The 18,637-nt window shown below is 51.5% G+C and overlaps 1 protein-coding gene across 1 annotated transcript in view; it reads left to right on the forward strand.

Moving 5' to 3' along the window:
- The window catches only part of LOC140429943 (ciliogenesis and planar polarity effector 1-like), a 687,141-nt gene extending 668,878 nt beyond the window's left edge, over positions 1-18,263 (forward strand). The window contains exons 41-43 of the mRNA XM_072517533.1: positions 7,319-7,563; positions 13,275-13,368; positions 17,878-18,263. Coding sequence (XP_072373634.1) covers positions 7,319-7,563; positions 13,275-13,368; positions 17,878-18,263 — 725 coding nt within the window. The remainder of the gene's footprint in view (positions 1-7,318; positions 7,564-13,274; positions 13,369-17,877) is intronic.
- Positions 18,264-18,637: the final 374 nt, after the last annotated feature.

Genomic DNA, 18,637 nt, shown 5'->3' on the forward strand with positions numbered 1-18,637 from the left:
CTATATCTATTACCCCTCAGTTTAAGGCTATGTCCCCTCGTGCCAGCCATATCCATCCGCGGGAGAAGGCTCTCACTGTCCACCCTATCTAACCCTCTGATCATTTTGTATGCCTCTATTAAGTCTCCTCTTAACCTTCTTCTCTCTAACGAAAACAACCTCAAGTCCATCAGCCTTTCCTCATAAGATTTTCCCTCCATACCAGGCAACATCCTGGTAAATCTCCTCTGCACCCGTTCCAAAGCCTCCACGTCCTTCCCATAATGCGGTGACCAGAACTGTACGCAATACTCCAAATGCGGCCGTACCAGAGTTCTGTACAGCTGCAACATGACCTCCTGACTCCGGAACTCAATCCCTCTACCAATAAAGGCCAACACTCCATAGGCCTTCTTCACAACCCTATCAACCTGGGTGGCAACTTTCAGGGATCTATGTACATGGACACCTAGATCCCTCTGCTCATCCACACTTGCAAGAACTTTACCATGAGCCATATATTCCGCATTCCTGTTATTCCTTCCAAAGTGAATCACCTCACACTTCTCTACATTAAACTCCATTTGCCACCTCTCAGCCCAGCACTGCAGCTTATCTATATCCCTCTGTAACCTGCTACTTCCTTCCTCACTATCGACAACACCACCGACTTTAGTATCGTCTGCAAATTTACTCACCCACCCTTCTGCGCCTTCCTCTAGGTCATTGATAAAAATGACAAACAGCAACGGCCCCAGAACAGATCCTTGTGGTACTCCACTAGTAACTGAACTCCATTCTGAACATTTCCCATCAACCACCACCCTCTGTCTTCTTTCAGCTAGCCAATCTCTGATCCACATCTCTAAATCACCCTCAATCCCCAGCCTCCGTATTTTCTGCAATAGCCTACCGTGGGGAACCTTATCAAACGCTTTGCTGAAATCCATATACACCACATCAACTGCTCTACCCTCGTCTACCTGTTCAGTCACCTTCTCAAAGAACTCGATAAGGTTTGTGAGGCATGACCTACCCTTCACAAAGCCATGCTGACTATCCCTGATCATATTATTCCTATCTAGATGATTATAAATCTTGTCTCTTATAATGCCCTCCAAGACTTTACCCACTACAGACGTGAGGCTCACCGGTCTATAGTTGCCGGGGTTGTCTCTGCTCCCCTTTTTGAACAAAGGGACCACATTTGCTATCCTCCAGTCCTCTGGCACTATTCCTGTATCCAATGATGACATAAAAATCAAAGCCAATGGTCCAGCAATCTCTTCCCTGGCCTCCCAGAGAATCCTAGGATAAATCCCATCAGGCCCCGGGGACTTATCTATTTTCAGCCTGTCCAGAATTGCCAACACCTCTTCCCTACTTACCTCAATGCCATCTAATCTATTTACCTGGAGCTCAGCATTCTCCTCCACAACATTATCTTTTTCCTGAGTGAATACTGACGAAAAATATTCATTTAGTATCTCGCCTATCTCTTCAGACTCTACACACAACTTCCCATCCCTGTCCTTGACTGGTCCTACTCTGTCCCTAGTCATTCGCTTATTCCTGACATACCTATAGAAAGCTTTTGGGTTTTCCTTGATCCTTCCTGCCAAATACTTCTCATGTCCCCTCCTTGCTCGTCTTAGCTCTCTCTTTAGATCCTTCCTCGCTACCTTGTAACTATCCATCGCCCCAACTGAAACTTCACACCTCATCTTCACATAGGCCTCCTTCTTCCTCTTAACAAGAGATTCCACTTCTTTGGTAAACCACGGTTCCCTCGCTCGGCACCTTCCTCCCTGCCTGACCGGTACATACTTATCAAGAACACGCAATAGCTGATCCTTGAACAAGCTCCACTTATCCAGTGTGTCCAAAACTTGCAGCCTACTTCTCCACCTTATCCCCCCCAAGTCACGTCTAATGGCATCATAATTTCCCTTCCCCCAGCTATAACTCTTGCCCTGCGGTGTATACTTATCCCTTTCCATCCTTAACGTAAACGTCACCGAATTGTGGTCACTGTCCCCAAAGTGCTCACCTACCTCCAAATCCAACACCTGGCCTGGTTCATTACCCAAAACCAAATCCAATGTGGCCTCACCTCTTGTTGGCCTGTCAACAAACTGTGTCAGGAAACCCTCCTGCACACACTGAACAAAAAACGACCCATCTAATGTACTCGAACTATATCTTTTCCAGTCCATATTTGGAAAGTTAAAGTCTCCCATAATAACTACCCTGTTACTTTCGCTCATATCCAGGATCATCTTCGCCATCCTTTCCTCTACATCCCTAGAACTATTTGGAGGCCTATAGAAAACTCCCAACAGGGTGACCTCTCCTTTCCTGTTTCTAACCTCAGCCCATACTACCTCGGAAGATGAGTCCCCATCTAGCATCCTCTCCGCCACCGTAATACTGCTCTTGACTAGCAGCGCCACACCTCCCCCTCTTTTGCCTCCTTCCCTGAGCTTACTAAAACACCTAAACCCCGGAACCTGCAACATCCATTCCTGTCCCTGCTCTATCCACGTCTCCGAAATGGCCACAACATCGAAGTCCCAGGTACCAACCCATGCTGCCAGTTCCCCTACCTTATTTCGTATACTCCTGGCATTGAAGTAGACACACTTCAAACCACCTACCTGAACACTGGCCCCCTCCTCCGACGTCAAATCTAAGCTCCTGACCTCTATACTCTCATTCTCCCTTACCCTAAAACTACAATCCAGGTTCCCATGCCCCTGCTGCATTAGTTTAAACCCCCCCAAAGAGCACTAACAAATCTCCCCCCCAGGATATTTGTGCCCCGCAGGTTCAGATGTAGACCATCCTGTCTGTAGAGGTCCCACCTTCCCCAGAAAGCGCCCCAGTTATCCAGAAATCTGAATCCCTCCCGCCTGCACCATCCCTGTAGCCACGTGTTTAATTGCTCTCTCTCCCTATTCCTCATCTCACTATCACGTGGCACGGGCAACAACCCAGAGATAACAACTCTGTTTGTTCTAGTTCTGAGCTTCCATCCTAGCTCCCTGAAAGCCTGCCTGACATCCTTATCCCCTTTCCTACCTATGTCGTTAGTGCCAATGTGGACCACGACTTGGGGCTGCTCCCCCTCCCCCTTAAGGACCCGGAAAACACGATCCGAGACATCACGTACCCTTGCACCTGGGAGGCAACATACCAAACGTGAGTCTCTCACGCTCCCACAAAATCTCCTATCTGTGCCCCTGACTATAGAGTCCCCAATTACTAATGCTCTGCTCCTCTCCCCCCTTCCCTTCTGAGCAACAGGGACAGACTCTGTGCCAGAGGCCCGTACCCCATGGCTTACCCCTGGTAAGTCGTCCCCCCCACAAGTATCCAAAGCGGTATACTTGTTTCTCAGGGGAACGACCGCAGGGGATCCCTGCACTGACTGTTTTTTCCCCGTCCCTCTTACAGTTACCCATCTATCTCCAATCTTTGGTGTAACTAATTCCCTGAAGCTGCTATCTATGACCCCCTCTGCCTCCCGAATGATCCGAAGTTCTTCCAACTCCAGCTCCAGTTCCCTAACTCGGTCTTGGAGGAGCTGGAGATGGCAGCACTTCCTGCAGGTAAAATCAGCAGGGACACTAACGGCATCCCTCACCTCAAACATCCTGCAGGAGGAACATTGCACTCCCTTCCCTGCCATTCCTCTAACTTTCTACCAAGATCTGGCTAACAACTAAATTTAAAAAAAATTTTAGATATAAAAAAAAAATAAAGAATAAAAATTATTAATAACAATAATAAAATATGGTACTTACCTCACACCAAAGGGTTTTATTATTAGGTTAGAGGAGGAGGGCGGGTGGGAGACACTACACGTGTAGTGTCTCGGGTTTCCTCTCCACCAGAATTTATTGGTGAGGGTCTTCCCAGACGTCCGCGGGTCGACTTCCTGTTCCCACCTTAAACACTAGAATTTTTTTTAAAAAATTTATTTAAAGGAGAAACTTACCTCCCAGAAATCACTTCCGCTCTGCCCCCGCAGAAATGGACTAACCTGCTCCGCTCCTGCTGAAATCGACTTGGCCTGCAAGGTAAGCAAGTTGTTAATCTGTACTCACCTCACCACAGACAGCGACCTTTTAAATGGTCCCCTCTGTCTCGCAGCCCCCGCGCTTTTCAAAATTCCCGCGCTGATTCTAAGGTCCCAGCTCTCACTCCCGAACTCAACAGCTGACCTGCAAGGCAAGTAAGTTAATCTGTACTCACCTCACCACAGACAGCAACCTTTTAAATGGTCCCCTCTGTCTCGCAGCCCCCGCGCTTTTCAAAATTCCCGCGCTGATTCTAAGGTCCCAGCTCTCACTCCCGAACTCAACAGCTGACCTGCAAGGCAAGTAAGTTAATCTGTACTCACCTCACCACAGACAGCAACCTTTTAAATGGTCCCCTCTGTCTCGCAGCCCCCGCGCTTTTCAAAATTCCCGCGCTGATTCTAAGGTCCCAGCTCTCACTCCCGAACTCAACAGCTGACCTGCAAGGCAAGTAAGTTAATCTGTACTCACCTCACCACAGACAGCAACCTTTTAAATGGTCCCCTCTGTCTCGCAGCCCCCGCGCTTTTCAAAATTCCCGCGCTGATTCTAAGGTCCCAGCTCTCACTCCCGAACTCAACAGCTGACCTGCAAGGCAAGTAAGTTAATCTGTACTCACCTCACCACAGACAGCAACCTTTTAAATGGTCCCCTCTGTCTCGCAGCCCCCGCGCTTTTCAAAATTCCCGCGCTGATTCTAAGGTCCCAGCTCTCACTCCCGAACTCAACAGCTGACCTGCAAGGCAAGTAAGTTAATCTGTGGTAAGTTAATAAAATTAAGGCAGATTCTTGATGAACAAAGAGGTGAAAGGTTATCGGGATTAGGCAGGAATGTGGGGTTGATGTACTGATTGATCAGCTGTGATTGTATTGAACGGTGGGTCAGATTTGAGGGGCCGAGTGTCCTCCTCCTGCACCGAGAACAAAGAAAGGTTTGGGGCAGCACGGTAGCCTTGTGGATAGCACAATTGCTTCACAGCTCCAGGGTCCCAGGTTCGATTCCAGCTTGGGTCACTGTCTGTGCGGAGTCTGCACATCCTCCCCGTGTGTGCGTGGGTTTCCTCCGGGTGCTCCGGTTTCCTCCCACAGTCCAAAGATGTGCAGGTTAGGTGGATTGGCCACGATAAATTGCCCTTAGTGTCCAAAATTGCCCTTAGTGTTGGGTGGGGTTACTGGGTTATGGGAATGGGGTCGCAGTGTTAACCTTGGGTAGGGTGCTCTTTCCAAGAGCCGGTGCAGACTCGATGGGCCGAATGGCCTCCTTCTGCACTGTAAATTCTATGACTAAAAGTACAGCACAGGAACAGGCCCTTCGGCCCTCCAAGCCAATGCCGACCATGCTACCCGACTAAACTACAATCTTCTACACTGCCTGGGTCCGTATCCCTCTATTCCCATCCTATTCATGTATTTATCAAGATGCCCCTTAAATGTCACTATCGTCCCTGCTTCCACCACCTCCTCCGGCAGCGAGTTCCAGGCACCCACTACCCTCTGTGTAAAAATCTTGCCTCGTACATCTACTCTAAACCTTGCCCCTCTCACCTTAAACCTATGCCCCCTAGTAATTGACCTTTCCACCCTAATTCGCATGTTCCTCAAAGCTGCAATTTTCCAGACCTGGTAACATTCTCAGAAGTCTCCTCTGTCCCCTCTCTAATGCAGTGACATCCTTTCTGTCAAGAGGTGATGTTGCTAATTGTGTTTCTCTTTGGTTGGCTCTCAATATGGTCGCCTTCTTTAATTCTAATTACGTTTTGCTCTAGAGTTGCCAGGTATCTCTCGATACCACCGCAGGTTCAAACCGAATACTGATCAAAGACTCGATACACCAGTTAGTTAGTTCAAAGTCAATGCTTATTTATTTAGACACACAGTTAAATATACTCATGCACGAAAACTCTACAGATTAAACTATCACTACTGCTAAAGCCTATACTTAGCTTTGGGCGCCCACTCAGTCAGAGGAACAATGGCCGTTGTTCGGTTCTGAGGGTGCTGGGGTCAAAGTGGTGAAGGGGAACAGCTAAGTTTGTCTGTCTGGTAGCGTGCGTTGACCTTGGACTTGCTTGTTCTGGTGCAGCTTTTGGGCAGGTCTCTCCTCGGTGAGAGCCGGAGCCAAGAGAGCGATTCTCTCTTGGGGGGGTTCCTTCTTATACCCAAAAGGGGCTTTGTGCGCTTTTGGGCGGGCTTGAACTTGGCCCCAATTAATTGGGCCGTTTCTCAATCGTTCCTATCGATTTCCTCCAATAAAGGGGTGGGTGCCCTGATGGCTGGGCGTGTCCTAGGTGGCCGTTGGCCTGCTTTGTTTCGGTCTCCTCTGGCGCCGGGGTGTCTGCCTTGGTATCGGTTACTCAAATGTTACTCTTTTGTCCCCGGAGATGGGCCATTAGTATGGTAATGGTTTGCAGTTTTGGTCTTGTCTGGGAGCTGCGGCTCTAATCAACAGACAAACCCTGAAACTGCTTGTTTTCTCAGTATTGTCCATTTTACCTGCAATCTTTGCCAAGTGTCCATTTTGTAATCGGGAAGTGGCCATCTCGGATGGCTACAGTGACCAGAACGTCACACACAGTATTCTAGCTGTGGCCTAACTAATCTTTTATACAGTTCCAGCATAACCTCCCTGTTCTTACATTCTCTGCCTCATCTAATAAATTCACATGTACCTTCTTAGCCACCTTATCGACCTGTTGTGCTACCGTCAGGGATCTGTGGTATTGCCTGATGCTTCCTGAGTAAAGGGAGAGGCGCCGAAATGTCTGGGATTGTATCGGTTGCTCAAGTATCATTCCTTTGTCTGAGGGAGATGGGCCATCAAAATGCTAATCGGTTGGGGGTTTCGATACCGTCTGGATTCTTCGCTCACAAATATACATTCAGGCTCTGAGCCTGCCTGAACCTTGCATTGACCATTTTCCCGTTATGCTTTGCGACCGTCCATGTTTCTTATTGTAAGTGGCCACCCCAGGTGGCTACAGTGGATATTCACTCCAAGGTCCCTCTACACCTCTCACTATCCTCCCATTTATTGTGACGAAGGGTTTGGGAAGATGGGTGAATGTGATTGAAATAAATTGCGAGTGTGGAGGGTAACAGCAGCATGGGCTGGAGGGGCTGAATGGCCTGTTAATGTGTTAACATTGTGTGTGTTTCATTTACAATGCGAGGGTCACTACGAACACAGGCAATGAGGTGCCTGGAGTCTGAGACAGCCGAGCTTTCTGTCTGCTTCAACTTTGTCATTTTATTTCCAGAGAGTCCATCCGTCCACCAGGTCCAGCCCCAGAGTGAGCGTTTAGAACAGCAGATATCTGGAGACGATCTAACACAGAGGCTGCTGCAACAAGTCAATGTCGATTCGTGGACACCTCCACAAGCTTCTCCCCAATCTGTGGGCACCAAGCGGGCGAGGGCACAGCTGAGTGAAATGGATTACCAGCTCAGTGCCCTGCAGGACATGGCAGTAAATATGGAGCAGGACTTTGCCAACACCAAGATGGTAAGAGCTCATCACCTGCTAAGCACCTCACTGGGCCAGACTAACCCTTCACCACACACAGGTCAGGAGGAGAATGAGCTACAAACAGAGAGCAACCTCAGCTTAACTGCCGACACCCAGAAACTTGTATTGATCAATAGTGAACAATAGACAGTGATCGAGAGATTCACACAGTGAGTGGTTAGGATCCGGAATGTTCTGTCTGAGAGAGAGACACAGATTCACACAGCGAGTGATTAGGATCCGGAATGTTCTGTCTGAGAGGGAGACAGATTCACACAGCGAGTGGTTAGGATCCGGAATGTTCTGTCTGAGAGGGAGACAGATTCACACAGCGAGTGGTTAGGATCCGGAATGTTCTGTCTGAGAGTGTGAGAGACAGATTTACACAGCGAGTGGTTAGGATCCGGAATGTTCTGTCTGAGAGTGAGAGAGACAGATTCACACAGCGAGTGGTTAGGATCCGGAATGTTCTGTCTGAGAGTGAGAGAGACAGATTCACACAGCGAGTGGTTAGGATCCGGAATGTTCTGTCTGAGAGAGAGACAGATTCACACAGCGAGTGGTTAGGATCCGGAATGTTCTGTCTGAGAGTGAGAGAGACAGATTCACACAGCGAGTGGTTAGGATCCGGAATGTTCTGTCTGAGAGTGTGAGAGACAGATTTACACAGCGAGTGGTTAGGATCCGGAATGTTCTGTCTGAGAGAGAGACAGATTCACACAGCGAGTGGTTAGGATCCGGAATGTTCTGTCTGAGAGTGAGAGAGACAGATTCACACAGCGAGTGGTTAGGATCCGGAATGTTCTGTCTGAGAGCGAGAGAGACAGATTCACACAGCGAGTGGTTAGGATCCGGAATGTTCTGTCTGAGAGCGAGAGAGCCAGATTCACACAGCGAGTGGTTAGGATCCGGAATGTTCTGTCTGAGAGTGAGACAGATTCACACAGCGAGTGGTTAGGATCCGGAATGTTCTGTCTGAGAGTGAGAGAAACAGATTCACACAGCGAGTGGTTAGGATCCGGAATGTTCTGTCTGAGAGTGTGGCGGAGACAGATTCACACAGCGAGTGGTTAGGATCCGGAATGTTCTGTCTGAAAGTGAGTGAGACAGATTCACACAGCGAGTGGTTAGGATCCGGAATGTTCTGTCTGAGAGTGAGAGAGACAGAGTCACACAGCGAGTGGTTAGGATCCGGAATGTTCTGTCTGAGAGTGAGAGAGACAGATTCACACAGCGAGTGGTTAGGATCCGGAATGTTCTGTCTGAGAGTGAGAGAAACAGATTCACACAGCGAGTGGTTAGGATCCGGAATGTTCTGTCTGAGAGCGAGAGAGACAGATTCACACAGCGAGTGGTTAGGATCCGGAATGTTCTGTCTGAGAGTGAGACAGATTCACACAGCGAGTGGTTAAGATCCGGAATGTTCTGTCTGAGAGCGAGAGAGACAGATTCACACAGCGAGTGGTTAGGATCCGGAATGTTCTGTCTGAGAGTGAGACAGATTCACACAGCGAGTGGTTAAGATCCGGAATGTTCTGTCTGAGAGCGAGAGAGCCAGATTCACACAGCGAGTGGTTAGGATCCGGAATGTTCTGTCTGAGAGTGTGGCGGAGACAGATTCACACAGCGAGTGGTTAGGATCCGGAATGTTCTGTCTGAGAGCGAGAGAGCCAGATTCACACAGCGAGTGGTTAGGATCCGGAATGTTCTGTCTGAGAGTGTGGCGGAGACAGATTCACACAGCGAGTGGTTAGGATCCGGAATGTTCTGTCTGAAAGTGAGTGAGACAGATTCACACAGCGAGTGGTTAGGATCCGGAATGTTCTGTCTGAGAGTGAGAGAGACAGAGTCACACAGCGAGTGGTTAGGATCCAGAATGTTCTGTCTGAGAGTGAGAGAGACAGATTCACACAGCGAGTGGTTAGGATCCGGAATGTTCTGTCTGAGAGTGAGAGAAACAGATTCACACAGCGAGTGGTTAGGATCCGGAATGTTCTGTCTGAGAGCGAGAGAGACAGATTCACACAGCGAGTAGTTAGGATCCGGAATGTTCTGTCTGAGAGTGTGGTGGAGACAGATTCACACAGCGAGTGGTTAGGATCCGGAATGTTCTGTCTGAGAGTGTGGTGGAGACAGATTCACACAGCGAGTGGTTTGGATCCGGAATGTTCTGTCTGAGAGTGAGAGAGACAGATTCACACAGCGAGTGGTTAGGATCCGGAATGTTCTGTCTGAGAGTGTGGTGGAGACAGATTCACACAGCGAGTGGTTAGGATCCGGAATGTTCTGTCTGAGAGTGAGAGAGACAGATTCACACAGCGAGTGGTTAGGATCCGGAATGTTCTGTCTGAGAGTGAGAGAGACAGATTCACACAGCGAGTGGTTAGGATCCGGAATGTTCTGTCTGAGAGTGAGAGAGACAGATTCACACAGCGAGTGGTTAGGATCCGGAATGTTCTGTCTGAGAGTGAGAGAGACAGATTCACACAGCGAGTGGTTTGGATCCGGAATGTTCTGTCTGAGAGTGAGAGACAGACAGATTCACACAGCGAGTGGTTAGGATCCGGAATGTTCTGTCTGAGAGTGAGAGAGACAGATTCACACAGCGAGCGGTTAGGATCCGGAATGTTCTGTCTGAGAGTGAGAGAGACAGATTCACACAGCGAGTGTTTAGGATCCGGAATGTTCTGTCTGAGAGCGAGAGAGACAGATTCACACAGCGAGTGGTTAGGATCCGGAATGTTCTGTCTGAGAGTGTGGTGGAGACAGATTCACACAGCGAGTGGTTAGGATCCTGAATGTTCTGTCTGAGAGTGTGGTGGAGACAGATTCACACAGCGAGTGGTTTGGATCCGGAATGTTCTGTCTGAGAGTGAGAGAGACAGATTCACACAGCGAGTGGTTAGGATCCGGAATGTTCTGTCTGAGAGTGTGGTGGAGACAGATTCACACAGCGAGTGGTTAGGATCCGGAATGTTCTGTCTGAGAGTGAGAGAGACAGATTCACACAGCGAGTGGTTAGGATCCGGAATGTTCTGTCTGAGAGTGAGAGAGACAGATTCACACAGCGAGTGGTTAGGATCCGGAATGTTCTGTCTGAGAGTGGGAGAGACAGATTCACACAGCGAGTGGTTAGGATCCGGAATGTTCTGTCTGAGAGAGAGACAGATTCACACAGCGAGTGGTTAGGATCCGGAATGTTCTGTCTGAGAGTGAGAGAGATTCACAGAGCGAGTGGTTAGGATCCGTTGAGAGAGACAGATTTACACAGCGAGCGGTTAGGATCCGGAATGTTCTGTCTGAGAGTGAGAGAGACAGATTCACACAGCGAGTGGTTAGGATCCGGAATGTTCTGTCTGAGAGTGAGAGACAGATTCACACAGCGAGTGGTTTGGATCCGGAATGTTCTGTCTGAGAGTGAGAGAGACAGATTCACACAGCGAGTGGTTAGGATCCGGAATGTTCTGTCTGAGAGTGAGAGAGACAGATTCACACAGCGAGTGGTTAGGATCCGGAATGTTCTGTCTGAGAGTGAGACAGATTCACACAGCGAGCGGTTAGGATCCGGAATGTTCTGTCTGAGAGTGAGAGAGACAGATTCACACAGCGAGTGGTTAGGATCCGGAATGTTCTGTCTGAGAGTGAGAGAGACAGATTCACACAGCGAGTGGTTAGGATCCGGAATGTTCTGTCTGAGAGAGAGACAGATTCACACAGCGAGTGGTTAGGATCCGGAATGTTCTGTCTGAGAGTGAGAGAGACAGATTCACACAGCGAGCGGTTAGGATCCGGAATATTCTGTCTGAGAGTGAGAGAGACAGATTCACACAGCGAGTGGTTAGGATCCGGAATGTTCTGTCTGAGAGTGAGAGAGACAGATTCACACAGCGAGTGGTTAGGATCCGGAATGATCTGTCTGAGAGTGAGAGAGACAGATTCACACAGCGAGTGGTTAGGATCCGGAATGTTCTGTCTGAGAGTGTGAGAGACAGATTCACACAGCGAGTGGTTAGGATCTGGAATGTTCTGTCTGAGAGTGAGAGACAGACAGATTCACACAGCGAGTGGTTAGGATCCGGAATGTTCTGTCTGAGAGTGAGAGAGACAGATTCACACAGCGAGCGGTTAGGATCCGGAATGTTCTGTCTGAGAGTGAGAGAGACAGATTCACACAGCGAGTGTTTAGGATCCGGAATGTTCTGTCTGAGAGCGAGAGAGACAGATTCACACAGCGAGCGGTTAGGATCCGGAATGTTCTGTCTGAGAGTGAGAGAGACAGATTCACACAGCGAGTGGTTAGGATCCGGAATGTTCTGTCTGAGAGTGAGAGAGACAGATTCACACAGCGAGTGGTTAGGATCCGGAATGTTCTGTCTGAGAGTGAGAGAGACAGATTCACACAGCGAGTGGTTAGGATCCGGAATGTTCTGTCTGAGAGTGAGAGAGACAGATTCACACAGCGAGTGGTTAGGATCCGGAATGTTCTGTCTGAGAGTGAGAGAGACAGATTCACACAGCGAGTGGTTAGGATCCGGAATGTTCTGTCTGAGAGTGAGAGAGACAGATTCACACAGCGAGTGGTTAGGATCCGGAATGTTCTGTCGGAGAGTGAGAGAGACAGATTCACACAGAGAGTGGTTAGGATCCGGAATGTTCTGTCTGACAGTGAGAGAGATTCACACAGCGAGTGGTTAGGATCCGGAATGTTCTGTCTGAGAGTGAGAGAGACAGATTCACACAGCGAGCGGTTAGGATCCGGAATGTTCTGTCTGAGAGCGAGAGAGACAGATTCACAGAGCGAGCGGTTAGGATCCGGAATGTTCTGTCTGAGAGTGAGAGAGACAGATTCACACAGCGAGTGGTTAGGATCCGGAATGTTCTGTCTGAGAGTGAGAGAGACAGATTCACACAGCGAGCGGTTAGGATCCGGAATGTTCTGTCTGAGAGTGAGAGAGACAGATTCACACAGCGAGCGGTTCGGATCTGGAATGTTCTGTCTGAGAGAGAGAGACAGATTCACACAGCGAGTGGTTAGGATCCGGAATGTTCTGTCTGAGAGTGAGAGAGACAGATTCACACAGCGAGTGGTTAGGATCCGGAATGTTCTGTCTGAGAGTGAGAGAGACAGATTCACACAGCGAGCGGTTCGGATCTGGAATGTTCTGTCTGAGAGTGAGACAGATTCACACAGCGAGTGGTTAGGATCCGGAATGTTCTGTCTGAGAGTGAGAGAGACAGATTCACACAGCGAGTGGTTCGGATCCGGAATGTTCTGTCTGAGAGTGAGAGAGACAGATTCACACAGCGAGTGGTTAGGATCCGGAATGTTCTGTCTGAGAGTGAGAGAGATTCACACAGCGAGCGGTTAGGATCCGGAATGTTCTGTCTGACAGTGTGGCGGAGGCAGGTTTAATCGACGCTCTCAAAAGGGAGTTAGATTATTGTTTGTAGGAGATTCTAGGCAGGTGTATACGGAGCGAGAGGTGGGCGAGTCGGACTCGAAGAGTTGGTCTTGCAGAGAGCCAGCACTGGTACAGTCGGTGGAAAGGCCTCATTCTGTGCTGTAACCTCTCTGATGATGACCCTGAGCTCCCTTCTCATTCAGCTCTACACCAAACTCCGTGTTTATTTGACATCAATTCAGTGATGAGGCCGACTCACATTCTTCACATTGCCTGCACTAACCCACTGCCTGCTCTTTCCAACAGCTTATAAACACCATTGAACATCTACACAGTGCCTTGGATCCCCAGGAGCCAGCGGAATGTTCCGGAACCCAGCACCTTTCCACTCAGGGTGCAGGTATGATGGGAGTTTCATAGCTCTGCCAAGATCAACTGTTCAAAGTAACCCACCCTGATTTGCTGCTGAGTGAAGGAATGAGGAAAGTTACAGAGACAGCGGGCTGGATTCCCCGTTGCCTGAAGCCCATATTGTGATCGGTAATCGCGTTGCGCGCCGTTGCAACGGCTTTGGCGCGTTATTGACCTGTGATACTCCGCCCCTGATAGGCAGCGTTCCAATGGCGCGGGACACGTGTGGCCTCCGGTCGGGAAACCGGCATGGCGGCTGTTGACCGTGTCCAGCGCCGCCACACTCGGCTGGGATCCATGCCACAGGCCAGGAGGGCTTCCGCGAGGGCTGGAGGGACTGGTGGGGGTTGGCCAGGGGGTCGCGGATAGCGGGTCGGGTCCGTGCTCGGCCGGCGCCATTTTGTACGGCATATAACAGCTGCAGGTCGTCAGCCGTCCGCAGGTGCGGTCAGGGACCCGGCCATTCTCCGGCCGCTTTTATAATCTTTATTGTCACAAGTAGGCTTACATTAACACTGCAATGAAGTTACTGTGAAAAGCCCCTAGTCGCCACATTCCGGCGCCTGTTCAGGTACACAGAGGGAGAATTCAGACTGTCCAATTCACCTGACAGCGCGTCTTTCGGGACTTGTGGGAGGAAACCGGAGCACCCGGAGGAAACCCACGCAGACACGGGGAGAACGTGCAGACTCCGCACAGACAGTGACCCAAGCCGGGAATCGAACCTGGGACCCTGGCGCTGTGCTAACCACTGTGCTACCGTGCTGCCTTAATGTAAATGTAGTGTCAGTACCGATGACCATGAAACCTTTGTCGATTGTTGTAAAAACACATCTGGTTCATTAATGTCCTTTAGGGAAGGAAATCTGCCGCCCTTACCCGGTCTGGCCTACATGTGACTCCAGACCCACAGATCTCGGAAATGGTCCAGCAAGCTATTCAGTTCAAGGGCAATTTGGGATGGGCAACAAACGCTGGGCAGCCAGTAACGCCCACATCCCGGGAAAAATAAAAAATGCAGTTTTAGGTTATGTTGTGGGTCCGGAATATTCTCCCACTTGCTGAGTTCGAGGCTGCCTCATTGGGCGTTGGTGCTGACCTCACTGGGTGTTGGTGCTGACCTCACTGGGTGTTGCCGCTGACCTCACTGGGTGTTGGTGCTGACCTCACTGGGTGTTGCCGCTGACCTCACTGGGTGTTGGTGCTGACCTCACTGGGTGTTGGTGCTGACCTCACTGGGTGTTGCCGCTGACCTCACTGGGTGTTGGTGCTGACCTCACTGGGTGTTGCCTCTGACCTCACTGGGTGTTGGTGCTGACCTCACTGGGTGTTGGTGCTGACCTCACTGGGTGTTGGCGGTGACCTCACTGGGTGTTTTCGGTGACCTCACTGGGCGTTGGTGCTGACCTCACTGGGTGTTGGTGCTGACCTCACTGGGTGTTGGTGCTGACCTCACTGGGTGTTTGTGCTGACCTCACTGGGTGATTGTGCTGACCTCACTGGGTGTTGGTGCTGACCTCACTGGGTGTTGGTGCTGACCTCACTGGGTGTTGGTGCTGACCTCACTGGGTGTTGGTGCTGACCTCACTGGGTGTTGGTGCTGACCTCACTGGGTGTTTGTGCTGACCTCACTGGGTGTTTGTGCTGACCTCACTGGGTGTTGGCGGTGACCTCACTGGGTGTTGCCGCTGACCTCACTGGGTGTTGGTGCTGACCTCACTGGGTGTTGCCGCTGACCTCACTGGGTGTTGGTGCTGACCTCACTGGGTTGTGTGCTGACCTCACTGGGTGTTGGTGCTGACCTCACTGGGTGTTGGTGCTGACCTCACTGGGTGTTGGTGCTGACCTCACTGGGTGTTGGAGCTGACCTCACTGGGTGTTGGTGCTGACCTCACTGGGTGATTGTGCTGACCTCACTGGGTGTTGGTTATGACCTCACTGGGTGTTGGTGCTGAACTCACTGGGTGTTGGTTATGACCTCACTGGGTGATTGTGTTGACCTCACTGGGTGATTGTGCTGAACTCACTGGGTGTTGGTTATGACCTCACTGGGTGTTGGTGCTGAACTCACTGGGTGTTGGTTATGACCTCACTGGGTGATTGTGTTGACCTCACTGGGTGATTGTGCTGAACTCACTGGGTGATTGTGCTGAACTCACTGGGTGTTGGCGGTGACCTCACTGGGTTCTGTGCTGACCTCACTGGGTGTTGGTGCTGAACTCACTGGGTGTTGGTGCCGACCTCACTGGGTGTTGGTGTTGACCTCACTGGGTGTTGGTGCTGACCTCACTGGGTGTTTGTGCTGACCTCACTGGGTGTTGGTGCTGACCTCACTGGGTGTTGGTGTTGACCTCACTGGGTGTTGGTGCTGACCTCACTGGGTGTTGGTGCTGACCTCACTGGGTGTTGCCGCTGACCTCACTGGGTGTTGGTGCTGACCTCACTGGGTTGTGTGCTGACCTCACTGGGTGTTGGTGCTGACCTCACTGGGTGTTGGTGCTGACCTCACTGGGTGTTGGTGCTGACCTCACTGGGTGTTGGAGCTGACCTCACTGGGTGTTGGTGCTGACCTCACTGGGTGATTGTGCTGACCTCACTGGGTGTTGGTTATGACCTCACTGGGTGTTGGTGCTGAACTCACTGGGTGTTGGTTATGACCTCACTGGGTGATTGTGTTGACCTCACTGGGTGATTGTGCTGAACTCACTGGGTGTTGGTTATGACCTCACTGGGTGTTGGTGCTGAACTCACTGGGTGTTGGTTATGACCTCACTGGGTGATTGTGTTGACCTCACTGGGTGATTGTGCTGAACTCACTGGGTGATTGTGCTGAACTCACTGGGTGTTGGCGGTGACCTCACTGGGTTCTGTGCTGACCTCACTGGGTGTTGGTGCTGAACTCACTGGGTGTTGGTGCCGACCTCACTGGGTGTTGGTGCTGACCTCACTGGCTGTGGGTGGTGACCTCACTGGGTGTTTGTGCTGACCTCACTGGGTGTTAGTGCTGACCTCACTGGGTGTTGGTGTTGACCTCACTGGGTGTTGGTGTTGACCTCACTGGGTGTTGGCGGTGACCTCACTGGGTGTTGGTTATGACCTCACTGGGTGTTTGTGCCGACCTCACTGGGTGTTGGTGGTGACTTCACTGGGTGTTGGTGCCGACCTCACTGGGTGTTGGCGGTGACCTCACTGGGTGTTGGTGCTGACCTCACTGGGTGATTGTGCTGACCTCACTGGCTGTGGGTGGTGACCTCACTGGGTGTTTGTGCTGACCTCACTGGGTGTTAGTGCTGACCTCACTGGGTGTTAGTGTTGACTTCACTGGGTGTTGGTGTTGACCTCACTGGGTGTTGGCGGTGACCTCACTGGGTGTTGGTTATGACCTCACTGGGTGTTGGTTATGACCTCACTGGGTGTTGGCGGTGACCTCACTGGGTGTTGGCGGTGACCTCACTGGGTGTTGGTTATGACCTCACTGGGTGTTGGCGGTGACCTCACTGGGTGTTGGTTATGACCTCACTGGGTGTTGGTTATGACCTCACTGGGTGTTGGCGGTGACCTCACTGGGTGTTGGTTATGACCTCACTGGGTGTTGGTTATGACCTCACTGGGTGTTGGCGGTGACCTCACTGGGTGTTGGCGGTGACCTCACTGGGTGTTGGTTATGACCTCACTGGGTGTTGGCGGTGACCTCACTGGTTGTTGGCACTGACCTCACTGGGTGATTGTGCTGACCTCACTGGGTGTTTGTGCTGACCTCACTGGGTGTTTGTGCTGACCTCACTGGGTGATTGTGCTGACCTCACTGGGTGTTGGTGCTGACCTCACTGGGTGGTGGAGCTGACCTTACTGGGTGTTGGCGGTGACTTCACTGGGTGTTGGTTTTGACCGCACTGGGTGTTAGTGCCGACCTCACTGGGTGTTGGTGTTGACCTCACTGGGCCTTGGCACTGACCTCACTGGGTGTTGGCACTGACCTCACTGGGTGTTAGCGGTGACCTCACTGGTTGTTGGCACTGACCTCACTGGGTGATTGTGCTGACCTCACTGGGTGTTTGTGCTGACCTCACTGGGTGTTTGTGCTGACCTCACTGGGTGATTGTGCTGACCTCACTGGGTGTTGGTGCTGACCTCACTGGGTGGTGGAGCTGACCTTACTGGGTGTTGGCGGTGACTTCACTGGGTGTTGGTTTTGACCGCACTGGGTGTTAGTGCCGACCTCACTGGGTGTTGGTGTTGACCTCACTGGGCCTTGGCACTGACCTCACTGGGTGTTGGCACTGACCTCACTGGGTGTTAGCGGTGACCTCACTGGGTGTTGGCGGTGACCTCACGCAGCTCGTACTCCATTCCCGCTATCAGGCAGCCAGCTCATTGGTCGGGACAGTCATGGCGACCGGTTTGTCCTCAAAGCAATGCCCTGAACCCCAATGTCACTGTTCAGGCTCCAGCGTGTGCGTTGCTGCTTTACATCACCCTGTCTTCCTGTTTGTTGTAGGAGCCGCCCTTCCCTTGCCCATCGGCACTGCTGAGGAGAGATTGGAGGAGCCGTGTGACTTCCAGACGGAGGTAATTGCAGGATCTCATGTGTGTGCAGGTGGGCATCGTCACACTCCCCCTCCCACAGCCGCAGGGAGCGGTGAGGAACGGCGCTACATCAATGCCAAGGCTGCAGCTCCATCCCCCAAGTCTGCAGATTGGCATCATCCCTCACCCCGCCTCCATACCAAGGAGAGAGCTGAGGACCGGCTTTACTCGAGGGCAAAGGCTGCTGCAGGATCCCTCGTGTGTGCAGACTGGCATCGTCACACTCCCCCTCTCTCTGCCGAGGGATACCACCCGTCTGCCGGTAACTGCTCCCATTACATCAACGATCTGTGCTGAGGGAGAGGGGTGTAGGGAGGGGGATGGAGTCGGGGGCGTAGAGAGTGGGGTGGGGGTGTAGAGAGCGGGGTGGGGGAGGAGGTGTAGAGAGTGGGGGGGTGGGGGGTGTAGAGAGTGGGGTGGGGGAGGGGGGTGTCGAGAGTGGGGTGGGGGAGGAGGTGTAGAGAGTGGGGTGGGTGTGGGGGAGGGAGGTGTAGAGAGTGGGGTGGGTGTGGGGGAGGGAGGTGTAGAGAGTGGTATGGGGGTGTAGAGAGCGGGGTGGGGGAGGAGGTTTAGAGAGTGGGGTGGGGGTGGGGGAGGGAGGTGTGGAGAGTGGTATGGGGGTGTAGAGAGCGGGGTGGGGGAGGAGGTGTAGAGATTGGGGTGGGGTGGGG

The sequence above is a fragment of the Scyliorhinus torazame genome, chromosome 9 (genome assembly GCF_047496885.1).
Source record: "Scyliorhinus torazame isolate Kashiwa2021f chromosome 9, sScyTor2.1, whole genome shotgun sequence".
Taxonomy (NCBI): Eukaryota; Metazoa; Chordata; class Chondrichthyes; order Carcharhiniformes; family Scyliorhinidae; genus Scyliorhinus; species Scyliorhinus torazame.